At 38.7% G+C, this 13,348-nt stretch overlaps 1 protein-coding gene across 1 annotated transcript; it reads right to left on the reverse strand.

Moving 5' to 3' along the window:
* Window positions 1–10,340: 10,340 nt before the first annotated feature.
* On the reverse strand, window positions 10,341–11,358 carry LOC135946383 (gastrula zinc finger protein XlCGF8.2DB-like). Its single transcript, XM_065494594.1, has 2 exons — window positions 10,510–11,358; window positions 10,341–10,436 (listed from the first exon to the last, which is right to left on the reverse strand). The coding sequence occupies exons 1-2, from the start codon at window positions 11,356–11,358 to the stop codon at window positions 10,341–10,343; spliced, it is 945 nt and encodes a 314-aa protein (XP_065350666.1).
* Between the last annotated feature and the right edge of the window lie 1,990 nt (window positions 11,359–13,348).

Raw genomic sequence — 13,348 nt, forward strand, 5'->3', positions numbered from 1 at the left:
TTTAATTTTTTTCATACCCATTTTGTAGAACACAAAAAATTAAGCTAAAAACGTTAAAATTTGGAATAGCGTTTTGCCTCATTTTTTTAATAAAAAATGAAAACTTCGAAAACCCTTGGTTTTCGAGGTTGGTAAAAAACGACGATTGACCAAATGTCGACTTCTAGTCATACGAATTTCAAAAACCGCATACCGTTAGACTCCTCTCGACGTCCCTAAGTGCACTAAAGGGGTATAAGACCCACCAACCCCCAACCCCCTTTTAACCCCCTCAATAACGTGAAACTTAGAATTTTTCGTCTGTTTCAACACCTTAGCACGACGTTGACGAGTAATTGTCTTCTTCAAACCAATTCAGTTACTTAGTTCACTTCAAGTCGAGTCAAAAGGTACTTAATTTTTGTTAATAGGACCACTACAATCCGAGATTCGGGTGCACAAAGATTTTTATTCTAAACGCGATGCAATAAAATTCTGGATGATTGGCCAAATCTCGACTTCTAGTCATCCGAATTTCAAAAACCGCATACCGTTAGACTCCTCTCAACATCCCCAAGTGCATTAAAGGGGTATGACACCCACCAACCCCCTACCCCCTTTTAACCCCCTCAATAACGGGAAATTTAGCATTTTTTCGTCCTCTTCAACACCTTAGCATGACGTTGACGAGTAATTGTCTTCTTCAAACCAATTCAGTTACTTAGTTCACTTCAAGTCGAGTCAAAAGGTACTTAATTTTTGTTAATAGGACCACTACAATCCGAGATTCGGGTGCACAAAGATTTTTATTCTAAACGCGATGCAATAAAATTCTGGATGATTGGCCAAATCTCGACTTCTAGTCATCCGAATTTCAAAAACCGAATACCGTTAGACTCCTCTCGACATCCCCAAGTGCATTAAAGGGGTATGACACCCACCAACCCCCTACCCCCTTTTAACACCCTCAATAACGGGAAATTTAGCATTTTTTTCGTCCTCTTCAACACCTTAGCATGACGTTGACGAGTAATTGTCTTCTTCAAACCAATTCAGTTACTTAGTTCACTCAAAGACGAGTCAAACGGAACTAATATTTTGTAAATAGGACCACCACAACCTGAGATTCGGGTGCACAATGTTTTTTTTATCGTGATGGATGCAATAAAATGCTTGATGAGCATCAAATCTCGAATTCTGCACTACAAATCTCGTCACAATTATAAAATAAACAGCACACCACTCAACTGGACCTGAAATTCCTTTCGGGATTAAAAGATGCAATCCCATTCAACCCCTAATACACACCCCATTCCAAGCGCGTTTATTTTGTATTCATTTTTGTGCGGAAAAGTGTAATTTAACCACTTCCGAGACACTGACAACAGAAATGGAGACCCCAAATATCCATATTTGATATTTGGCTTTTAGCTTCCCAGAAACATCAACCCATTTAGTGCAGAATTCGAGATTTGATGCTCATCAAGCATTTTATTGCATCCATCTCGATAAAAAAAAAACATTGTGCACCCGAATCTCAGGTTGTGGTGGTCCTGTTTACAAAATATTAGTTCCGTTTGTTATTAAAAACCAATAAAAACAAAAAACTGAAAGAGAGCATTTATTTTTGTTTCCAGGTTATATCATATACTTCAAATCTCAAGTAATTTTATTTTTTTTTAATTTCTGCACTACAAAAAATGCTTGAGAATGGCTTCCCTAGAGATGGAAATTATTCATATTTCGTTCTTTATTTTGCAACTCTTAAATCTCCGGGGTTTAACCATCAGAATTGTAAAAACGGTAAAAACTACCCGCCGTTAGACTCGTCTCGACCTCCAGTAACCACTAAGTGTTTATATGTAGGGAGTGCTTACCACCATACCCTTTCAACCACATAGCTAATACTTTGATAATAACGTATGCATGTACGCATGATGGGAAATTTAATTAAAAATAAATTTTGATCTTCTTTAATTCTCTAGGGAAGCCATTCTCATTTTTTGTTGGTGCAGAAATTAAAAAAAAATTAAAATGACTTGAGATTTGAAGTATGATATAACCTGGAAACAAAAATAAATGCTCTCTTTCAGTTTTTTTGTTTTTATTGGTTTTTAATAACAAACGGAACTAATATTTTGTAAACAGGACCACCACAACCTGAGATTCGGGTGCACAATGTTTTTTTTATCGAGATGGATGCAATAAAATGCTTGATGAGCATCAAATCTCGAATTCTGCACTAAATGGGTTGATGTTTCTGGGAATAAATATTTATTTTGCTCTCTCTAACTATGCTTCCAACAATAAAATCACTCTCCTTAAACTGTGATCGACTGAACTGCATAATCCAACTCGGCTGATTAACAATGCAAACAATTAATCGGCCATAATTAATACCAACTCATGCGCGGCAGCGAGTTGGAATAATTATGAGACTTTAGAAATATTAATTGCCCCCCTGCCTATGTAGCATAGTCCGAAATCCTTAGAATAAAATATCTGCGTCTTGCTGGCCTAGCTGGCAAGAGCGCGCGACTAAATATTCTCAGCAACTTCTAAACTCAAATAAATAGTCCAGCAGTCTCTCCAAAAATTAGCAAACTATCAAAATTGCAAACTGATTGACTAATTTATCTCCTTTTTATTAATTACGTTATTATCTTTGAACTCTCAAATGGAAAAGTAGAAATTATATACAGCGATGTAAGTTTGAAATAATGTGGTTTATTGAAACTTAAACGTCTCTAACAATTATCAAAAGGCTTTCAATCGCGAAATTGGCCATTTTACTATTACATTAATTATTAAAACGTAGACGAAGCTTTGAAAAAAATGCTTATACTGACTGGTTGCTACACTCTGCAGAAAATCCGTCTGCATGAGGGTAAGTCCAAATGCAGCCTCCCCGATAACTCGGGGGGAGAGGGTTTAGCTAAAAACTAATTAATAGCTGTGTGTGAAAACTGACACAGAAAAAGAATCCCGCGTGTGCAATCACGAAATATGATTTTCCTGAACATCAGGATTAGCTGATTTGATGGCGGCAATCAGTTGGTCTTCCAACAAGTCCGTGGCGTCCTCTTTCGGAAACGTATCAATTTTGTAGCGTTTGAGATTAATCAAAATCTCTTTCTGAGCAATTCGCGAAAAGAGGGTTTCTTTATCGCCAAGATCCAAGTTGCAGACCTTGATTTCAAAACCTTCTAACTGCGGCGCTGACAGCAAGCTGGAGATATCCACGCGCTTATCACTGAAATCAAATATTTTTTAATTTTAGAAATGTTTCTTCTTTTCTATTTTTATTACTTCGTTTATGGAAAATACCTTCAATTTAATGGTTCAAGAATCTATGGCCCTAACCCTTAAATTGAGAGTATTTCAGTTCTCTGGAAAAAAGGTATTCTCACCGTGAATCGAAGCATCTAAACCATTTTAATTGGCTCAAGCAGCCAATGGGCACATTGTAGCTGGACAAGCTCATGTATTCCAGTGAGAGCCACTCAAGGTTGCTGCACCAGCCAAAGATCTTTTCAAGGGTCAACTCTGCCATTATGCCGAAGCGACTGAACCATAACGGTTTAATGGTCAACCGTCTCAAAAGGTGTCCATTTTCCTCGAGGAAAATTCTGACTGCGTGCGTTTGATATTCGCAGCCAGTGAATGTGGCGGATCTCAGCTTCGGCAAACGCGGGAACCGAACAACTTTCAACTCTGTCAGTAATTTGTAGTTGTGCATCTGTATATTTAGAAGAGATGTATAATTTATTATGTAGTCAGCCAAGAGGAAACATTCTTACCGACAATGCTGTCGCGTGGGGCTGCGTCTCCAAGAATTCTAGGTTTCGTCCCATGTCCAAACAAACCAAGTGATAATGCGGGCCAGGGCCTACAAAGTGGTGCTCAGTTCTTGGCACATCCTTGTCTAATCTGATTGAGATAAAACGGGAACAAAATTGGACTTCGTGATATAAAAAGCCGTTGTCAAAGAAATCGACTTTTTTCTCGCCATTCAGTTTTAGTCTGGAAACTTCAACGTCCTGCAAGCTTCTGCAATCCTTCACTATTTTCTTTAGTTCTGACAGCAGGACGAAGGATTCAGATATAACAAGTTTTGACAGATTTTTCAAATGGCTAAGCGATGCAATTTCTTCACGACCAAGCCGACAATTTTGTAGAGAATCGTGATTTATTTTGAGCTCTTGTAGATTAGGGGCTCTCACGGCGAGGTGTTGAAGAACCTTGAGGGGTTTAATTTTATGTTAAATTGAGTGTTCAAGAAAATGAAATTTTACTTCTGTCTTACCTCCAATAATGGAAATTCAGAGTTCCATCTTGGATGAGTCACATTTTCGTTGCGGCCGAACATAAAAGCGAGTGCTTCGGTATCAATTAGTTTGGTTTCGCGGCTTAAAAGGCTTGGAAAAGCCAACCAAGCTTTATTGGGGATGTTCTCAGAGCCACCCCCATAGTTCTTCTTTAACAAATCTTCCAAAACCATTTGCCTCGGCTCTGGGGCTAGAAATCGTGTAAAAAAATTCAGAAACATGAAAAGCAAAATTTTAAAGGGGGAATTCAAATCAAAGAGTTTTTTATGGAAGTTTGTTACTATAATTTTTATCAAAATTGAAAATTATACTATAAGCACAAGTATAATTAGAAAATTATATTTCAAAAATATTTTTTGCATTTACCTGTATCAAAATCAAACAATAATAATACTTGCTACGCAGTTTTTCATGCAAAATTCACTTTCGCTCACCTAATTTTCTAGACAAATTTTCTCCATAACAGTGGACATTGTCGACAATTGTCTTGAAAGTCAATTCCGCCAAGCTCTTCGGATTATAAATGACCGGCTGAAAGCACAAGTGTACAATTAAGTATTTTAAGATTTCAGCTCGTCAGAGCAGGTCAACACGGGTCCAACGGTGGTTTCCGAATTTCTGATAATTAGATGCCGAGATTTGGACTTGTAAAAATAACGATATTTGAAACATTCTTATTTCTTTGCGCGCAGCCACTTTTATTTTCAGCATTTGAGACAAAAATATTAATTAATGTTTCATATTTAATAAAATAATATAATTTTCAAGATTTTTTACCATGATATAGTCAGAATAGTCGGTTTTAGACGGTTTAAGATGGTTTTGGCACTTTTAGACGATTTTAAGAATGGTTCAAACAGCAAAGAACTGCATGATTCGTGCTCAGTATCGATGCTACCGCTATGATTTAGAGCTTATAAAAAATTCAATGGTCTAAAATTCACGTTAATCAAAGGACGTAAAATAATTCATCGCTTATATTTCTAGCTAGACTAAATATTTCTTTATATCGTGAAACAGCTCTAGTTGAACTGCTCCAAGACCCAAGACGCGGCGCGTGGCCGCCGGCCGCTACCCAAGAACCACCGATTAACTTTTAAAATTGGCCTGACGGTGCAGTTTGAGTCGCGGGTGAAGCTGAAATTTCGTTCTCAATCGAAACCCGACTGGTCACTCATGTCTGCATAGTTTTTTATATGTACTTGATGTGTATTTTAGTAGCAATTTAGAAGCGTCAAAGAGCCGAGATTCATGAGAGTTTAATTGTTCAAAAAAGAGAAATCGTGCGTGTGTGCAGCCACATGTAGCTTGCGAAACGAAAAAGGAAGGAATGCAAGCGCGCTCTTTGCCTATTGTGAAATTATCCCAAAGGAGAATAACACCTCAGTGCGAGTAAGCAGCCGACACCCAGGTATAGCTGACGCGCTACCTGAGGGTGTTTTGACGCGGCGGGGGTTTCAAAGGAAATGCGCGATGGTGGAAAAATTATTTAAGCGGAAGACAACGACCGACGCAGCCAATGTAAAAAGAATTAGTTTAAGAACAGCAGCAAAGACTTGTAAGAATTGATTGTGTAGGATTAGTGTCGCACGCATATATGCGTTTAATAATAAATTCATTCATTTTTTTTAATATTTGGTTACAAAATATTATCTAAGCATTATTTTAAAATAGTTCTACTAGTTTTGTTTAAATTGAATTTTAATTAATCCCTCTGGAAATAGTTGAGTTTGAGATGTTATTTAACTCGCTCAAAAAGCAACAAGTGCAGGCTCAACCGCTCGTGAAGGGAGATGCACCCGAGACTCTTTGCCTGCATCGCAGCGGTGAAGGCTGCGAGCGTAACACAAAAGGCTCTCCTTCGCCGTGCCTCTGGCGCATTGTGATTGCAGCCAAATCGGCCTGAAAGCGGCGAGTCGTTTCCTTGAGAAGTGTTTTAGGGAATAAAAATTTTGTCAGGGATGTGCCAGCCAGCCAGATGAAAAGCCCGCAGCAACAGCACCTTTCAAAGTCAGAGTTGATTTTATTTTGGGTGTCGAAGCCGGCCGACAGCCTCCCGCGTTTTGGCGGGTCAGTTTTAGCGCGCAAAAATGATTCCGCGGAAGAGCATTTCACACACATCGACTAAAACAGCCACTCTGATCACGAGACGCTCGCCACCGCCGCCGCTGGCAGGTGTTTTCGTGACCATTGCAAAGGGCAAACGCGCGAGTTTTGTTAATTTTGAATTTCTACTTTACCTTGGTCAGTTTTTTACTATATAGAAAATTAATTTACTGCTCAAAATACAAATAATATTCAATTGATGCCCCTTACCAAGTTCACGCATCAGGCTAGATTTTATAAAAAAAAATACAGACGAAACGCGATAGTGCGGCCGCGTGTGCGTTGTGACCAAATTGATTAACAGATTACGGACATGTACTTATTCCCCACGCTCGAGTTGGGCCGAGGGAACAATCTTCATACAAGTAACAGTCCCAAATGCATTCAAATCACCAGAAAAATTGAGAGGAAATAAGTTAATTTACCATTTTTTGGAGAGGAAATGCTGAGCGCTGTTCTTAAGTCGTGCTCTGTAGCGGGCTGCAGATCGAAGAGTGATGTACGATGCACTTGTGGAGGGTGGAGCTAGTTGAGAGGCGTTTAACAGGGTTGCCAGCTGCCAGGGAAGGCGAAAGAAAAAGGTTAAAGAGGAAGGTTGTTGACGTTAGAGCAAACAATGTAAAAGGAGTTTTTATTTTAACGCAGATATTGGAGAAAATTGAGCATCGCTTTATTTTAAGTCCATCAAATTTTTCCAAAACGTAGAGTTCTCCCGCGCGCGTCCTAGAGTCTGTAGCAACCCTAATAAACCAAGGGGGATTTTACCCGAACCAATGATTTTCCTTGAATTTATGCTTCCAACAATAAAATCACTCTCTCCTTAAACTCTGGTCCACTGAACTATATTATTCAACTCAGCTAAATAATAAAATGCCTACAATCGGTCATAATTATTATTAACTCGGCTGCTCATTGTCAGGCGCGGCAGCGAGTTAATATAATTTTGAGACTTTAAAAATATTAATTGCCTTCTGTCTGTGAGCAGTCCGGAATCCTTAAAATAAAATCTGCGTCTTGCTGGCCTGGCTAGACCGCGCGTGACCGAATATTCTCAGCAACTCCCAAACTCAAATGAATAGTACAGTTCCTCTAAATATTAGCAAGCTTTGAAAATTGCAAACTGATCGACAAATTTAGTCTCCTTTTTTATTAATTACGTTATCATCTTTGAATTCTCGGTATTTATCAAAATAAATGGAAAAGTAGAAATTATACACCGCCGTTTAACTGCTGTAAAACAATGATTTATGATGTGTTTTTATTGAAACGTAAGTGACTCTAACAATTACAAAAATGCTTTCAATCGCGATATTGGCCATATTTTCCGTTGCGTTAATTATTAAAACGCAGACGAGACTTTGACAAAATGCTTACTTATTACTGTGGCTGGCTGGCGCGTACGCGAGAAGATGCTCGGCAGAGGTCGGAAAACCATCTCAGAGGAAGCCCAAATGCAGCCTCTCCGATAACTCGGGGGAGAGGGTGCATTTGGCTGCCAGTTTTACGCGTCAGCCAGTGGTGCGCTAAGGGCGCGACAATCACGTTACAGTTAAACAGTGCTCGTCTCACGCTCAAAAGAATAAATGCCAATTCTGTAAAATATACGGAGCTCTTGACTGTCGATATTGGTGCCTGGTCACGGCGCCTCTAAGGTCAGTAACAGGCCAAAGAGTGTCACACCAGCTTCACATTTGAAAATGTGATCTTTTATATACATATTTAAATGGATGAATAGAATTAAAAAAATCATACTAAAAATATCATATGAATGAATTGCGTTAGTCCCCTCCGGGAAAGTGACTTCAACAACCTGACGGCCACCGTCCCTGACGCCCAGCTAATTTTTTTCTATGAAACATCGGTATGAATTTTCAGAGTGTTCGCTATTTGTTGTTATTCACCTTTGTAAATATTTACAGCCTGTCTTGAAGAAGGTGACTGTCCCTGTGATGAGCAAAACCGACTGCGCGACCGCTTCGGCCTCAGACCCCGCAACAATGACCTATATTTGCGTGGATAGCAGTGGATTTACTGACTTGTGCCAGGTTTGCGCGATAAAAATATATATATTTTGCAATGATCAAACGGAATGTTTTATAGGTCTTCTTTATAAATGGTCCAGATCATTCATTTGGTTGGAATCCAGTGCTAGCGATTGGTGGCCAGGTACAAGGCTTACCTTTTGGTTTCGGCTGTGACCAATCTTATTGGCCATCTGCGAACATCGCTCTTTTCCGCCAGAACTTGACAAGTGAAACTCCTTTTGTGGATTTCGTTTAGTTAGAATTTTTCGATCAGAAAATTTTATTTGTCAATAACACAATAAATGTTCTCCGCCTGGTACTCTCAGAATTTTAGTCATGAAATTAATTTTTTAGTCAAATTTTCTCAAATTAAAATCTCCACGCCATGTTGCCTTTAATATTCCCAAAAATCAATCTGACTATTGCAGATTTGACTTCCAAAAAGATACTTAGTTGATATATTTATTGGAAAGTTGGAATTAGATGAATTACGAGGTTAAATTTGAGCCGTAATAAATTTTAATTAGTGTTCTTGGTGTTGATTTGTATTCTTTTCCCAATCATAACCTCAAATCGCAAGTCATATTATGTGTAAATTATTTTTATTTTTGAACCAACAAAAAATGCTTGAGAATGGCTTCCCTAGAGAGTTGGAGAAGATTCAAATTTTTATTTTCGATTAAATTTCCTACAATGTGCGTGCGTGAAAATAAAATCAGGGCGGCTATTAAGACGCAGTTTTTTATTGATCCAAACAGAACTGAGAGAAGACTCAGCACATTTCTAATTACGGCAGCTAACACGCACAGTTCTCGCTGCTAAAAAAGAGACCGATAATGCGCTTCAAAAATTGAGATAAAAGCGGCCCGCAGAAAACGCTAAAAGATGTGTCAAACGGGCAAAATATTTTGAGATGGAGGGGAAAATGGAATTAAAAGAAGGTTGCTCCTCGTAGGACGCGCGAAATTCGCTCCAGGGCTGCGAGGAGAGGGTGTGCACCCCCAACTGTGTGTGCGGCGGTGTGCTCTCAAGCGAGCAGCGTCGCGGTTGTACTTATTTGTATATAGTCAGATATAGTCAGTTTATGATGGAAATAGAATTACTTATCGAAATTTTCGGATCTATTCTGTTAATTTGATTTACTGACGGAGCAGCGCGGAAATGGTTTTCTTATTTCCACTTTGAATATTATAGTGTAACAGTCATTCTAATATTCTGAAAAGATTTGCATTTTCCTTCCCCATTTCAGGAAGTAATAAATTTGATAAAAAATAACACATGTTACTTTAAATTTAAATGCTAATATGTAAGAAGAAAAGCAGAAGTCTAGTTCTTGACTTTTTGTCACTGTTTTTTTTTTTTTGACTTGCTGAAAACCAAAATCGGTTCAGCCAATCGCCGTAGAATCGTGAAATACTATTTTTTTAAATAAAAAAATTTTCCATCGTTTCTACATAGCGAATGGCTGAACTGATTTTTGTTTTCAGTACTTTTAAAGAAATAATGATTCTAAAAGCGACTGGATTGAGTCTGGAATCACAGCGGAGGTGCCTTAATATCGAGTATACGCTGGTGCCATCTATTGGCAGCTTGAAACACTAGGGTTTCCTCAGTACACTGTTTTTCTCATGATAATGGAAACAAAATTAATGCCGTCATGCTTCATTCTTTGATTCGCCCAGACACCGAGCATGTTGTTCATTCTGTGATTTTATTTGAAAATGAAAATGCATGAATTTATGTCTAGTGTGGAGATTGGTATTTAATATAGTATCAAAGATTCGTTAAGAAGATTGTCTTGTTTACAAATTTCACCAACAATAGACAAACTTTCTCGCTAACTCGACTTCAGTTTATTTGTTTCTTGATTTGATTATTTGTGTTTGATGAAAAAAGTCGGACTTCATCGCTTTGGCAGACGTTTATCAATTGAGGGGTCGTCGGTGGGTGAGGGTGTGGCCGCTGACGGCACGATCTCCATAACCATGAATTGCGGATGCTAAAGTTGAATTGGCTGCATTGTTAATTTTTCCCATTTATTTCTTTTGATGTGACGGGTGCCTCTGGCGTACATGTCGGATCATGTTTCCTTTTTGGGTGAAGGCCTTGCCACATTCAGGACAGACATGCTTGTTCTCACCTGAGTGAATGACTAAGTGCTGCTTCAGGTTGTCCGTGCGCTTAAATCCCTTATTGCACACCAAACAGTTGAATGGCCGCTCAAGGCTATGGGCGGTCTTCTTGTGCCTTTTCAATTGTGATTTGAACTCGAATCTTTTGCCGCAAGTTTCACAGATTGATGACTTGATTTCATAAGAAATCCGATTTTGCTTTAGCAAATCTTTGTCCGTGTTGGATATTGAGTTGGCTGCGTTCTTCTTTTCCGACTCATTTCTCTCGGTTTTGTGGATGCGTGAGTGACGATGCAAGGCGTAATTTCGTTTGAAGGTTTTGCCGCATTTTGGACAGACGTGCTCAGACCGCCCAGGGTTGTGCTCCTTCATGTGTCTGACCAAGCTTGATTTGTAGTTGAATCCCTTACTGCAATCCGAACAGATGAACGGCCACTCAGAGTTGTGAACCTTCTTGTGCCTCCCCAGGCTTGATTTGTAGTTGAATACCGCACCGCAAATGTCACATATATACTTAGAGAGTTCGTGAGAATCCTGAAGATGTTGTTGAAGCAGAAGGTTGTTTGGGAATTCCATGTTGCACTGTTGGCAACCGAACAGCCTTTGGCCATAATGTGCAACATCAGCATCTTCCATAGCCTCAGCCTCAGGGGAAGCAACTGATTGTTTTAGACAAACATGTTGTTCAAGCAGATCTTTGTCTGGGAAGGCCATTATTTTGCACTCTGAGCAAACGAAAAGCGGCGTTCTATCAACGCCAACACGCAGCAGCACCTTTCGAGGCCTCATTTTCGGCTCTTCCACCTTTAATCCCTTGTTAGCCTTTCCGGCAGCTCATCCATAGCCTCAGGAGCTGCAACTGATTATGAGCTTTGGCCTCCCTGCCGCGGGTTTTGTATGGCTTGTGGGGGGAAATGTTCCGCTGCTTGAAATTCAAAAACTCCCAGCAATTTCCTTTGGTGGTCAGATATATTGGATCTGGAAAATTTCAACATTTCATAAATAACTTGAATAGCACGTTAACTTTAGCTCAATTTTAATAAACGAAAATATGCATTTTCATCTAAAAATTAATCAATAGCTCACATTTAAACAAATTTAAGATATCAACAAAATAAGCTCACCCTGAGTGCAGGTTCAAATTATTGCAGCCAACACACGTTCTCAAAGCTTTACAATTCACTCGTGTTGCAGGAACTGTAATTCACAATAAAAAAATATTTCAATAATCACATAAATTTTATCAAATAGAATGAACTGCATTTTATATCGCTGATAAAAAATAAATACCTTAAATCGTGAGACCGCGCTCTGAGAATTAATTGATGCGCTTGCACTGCTTGGCTGCTGCAGGGAAATTGAGTTTGACATTCGCTGCTGCGACGGGAGGGGAGAAAAAGTTACCTCCCGTGCTCAAAGCTCACCCCTACAGGCTAAAGAAAGAAGAAGCGAAACTTTCCTACATATTTTGAGTCAATTTAGATGGTTGTAGACATTTTAAAATTAAGTTTGGATTGCTTAAAATTGCTTGATTAGCGCGGTCATTGGATTGGAATCTCAGAAAAATATAGCCGATCGTCTAAATTTACAGACTTAATTATAATTTAGGACTAAAATAAAAATCTGGCAGTCATTGAAAAGGTTTCTATGGTGTTTCCACGGGACATTTATCATTATTTTGTTTAAATTTAGTGTTTATTTGCATATTAAATATAAAATATTGCTCAAAATGTGCAGGTGTGTGGTCTGGTGCCGTCGGTGCGGAGCCTGTCGCTGTCCAGGGTACCTGACGTGTCCCCTCTGCTAAAGCTGAAGGCCGCGTCCCACCTTGAGCTGCTGCACTTCAACTCGGTCAACGTGGTGTGTGAGGTGGAGCTTACGTACATTAATCATGGTATTAATTGGCTTGCCTGCCTTGCTCTTCAACCGATACTGTTCCGCTAAGCAGTCTTTCTGTGCGGGTTGCATTCTTTATTTGAACAGGAAATAATCAGATTTATTATTTAGCTAATTTTATTGAGTTTTATTTATTGCTTTAGAAAGGATGATTAAAAATTAAAATGCTCAGCTTATTCCGAAATTTGTTTCAAGATTATGCACAGTGAGAATAAACAAACAAACACAGTTCCGCTCCGTCGTTGCACACAATTTTTAAGGATTTCTCTAAAAACACTTTCCATCTATCGTGATGGAATTTAAAAAATTTCACACTGGAGGGAAACGTATTGTAGAATTTTGAAAACACGTCGCAAATGTGGAGCGAGTCATCCATAATATTCGTCGCTGCTACGAACGCAGCACGGCTGATATTCCTTTAATTTATAATATTTATGAAAGCGTTCGTTTCGCAGCTAGTAGATCGGAAGTGATTATCGACTTGGATAATTTAAACATGGGAAGCAGGAACTTGAACAATCAGGAGCCAATCTACCAAAAATGGATCGAAGTTGATTTTAAATTCTTTAAATCCCTATCGTAAGTAGAATTATTTTATATGTATAAAAACAGACATAAAACACGCGAACAAATCAGTATAGTTAGAATAGCTTCCTATGGCCGCGCGCTTTGTATTGTCAAAATGATGATTTTTAGAGACCTAGACTGAAATAAAAAGATATGCATGCTCACATGTTCTGCTCATTATTTATCTTTATACCAAGTATGTAATCCTAACATTTTTCCAACTATAAAGCATAAATTACTGCTATCTCAATTGCAAAAACTGAATTAAAATCGTGCGTAGATCATTATAAATTCCTTATAAAACATCAAATAAATT

This window comes from Cloeon dipterum, chromosome X, assembly GCF_949628265.1.
Source record: "Cloeon dipterum chromosome X, ieCloDipt1.1, whole genome shotgun sequence".
NCBI classification, from domain to species: Eukaryota; Metazoa; Arthropoda; class Insecta; order Ephemeroptera; family Baetidae; genus Cloeon; species Cloeon dipterum.

Bases quoted from the DNA above. Each gene is read 5' to 3' on its own strand.
- LOC135946383 (XM_065494594.1), bottom strand. From the start codon at position 11,358: ATGAGGCCTCGAAAGGTGCTGCTGCGTGTTGGCGTTGATAGAACGCCG. The intron at 10,437-10,509 runs GTACGCCAGAGG...ATTCAACTTTAG, and splicing joins AAGGAAACATGATCCGACAT to CATCCGCAATTCATGGTTAT.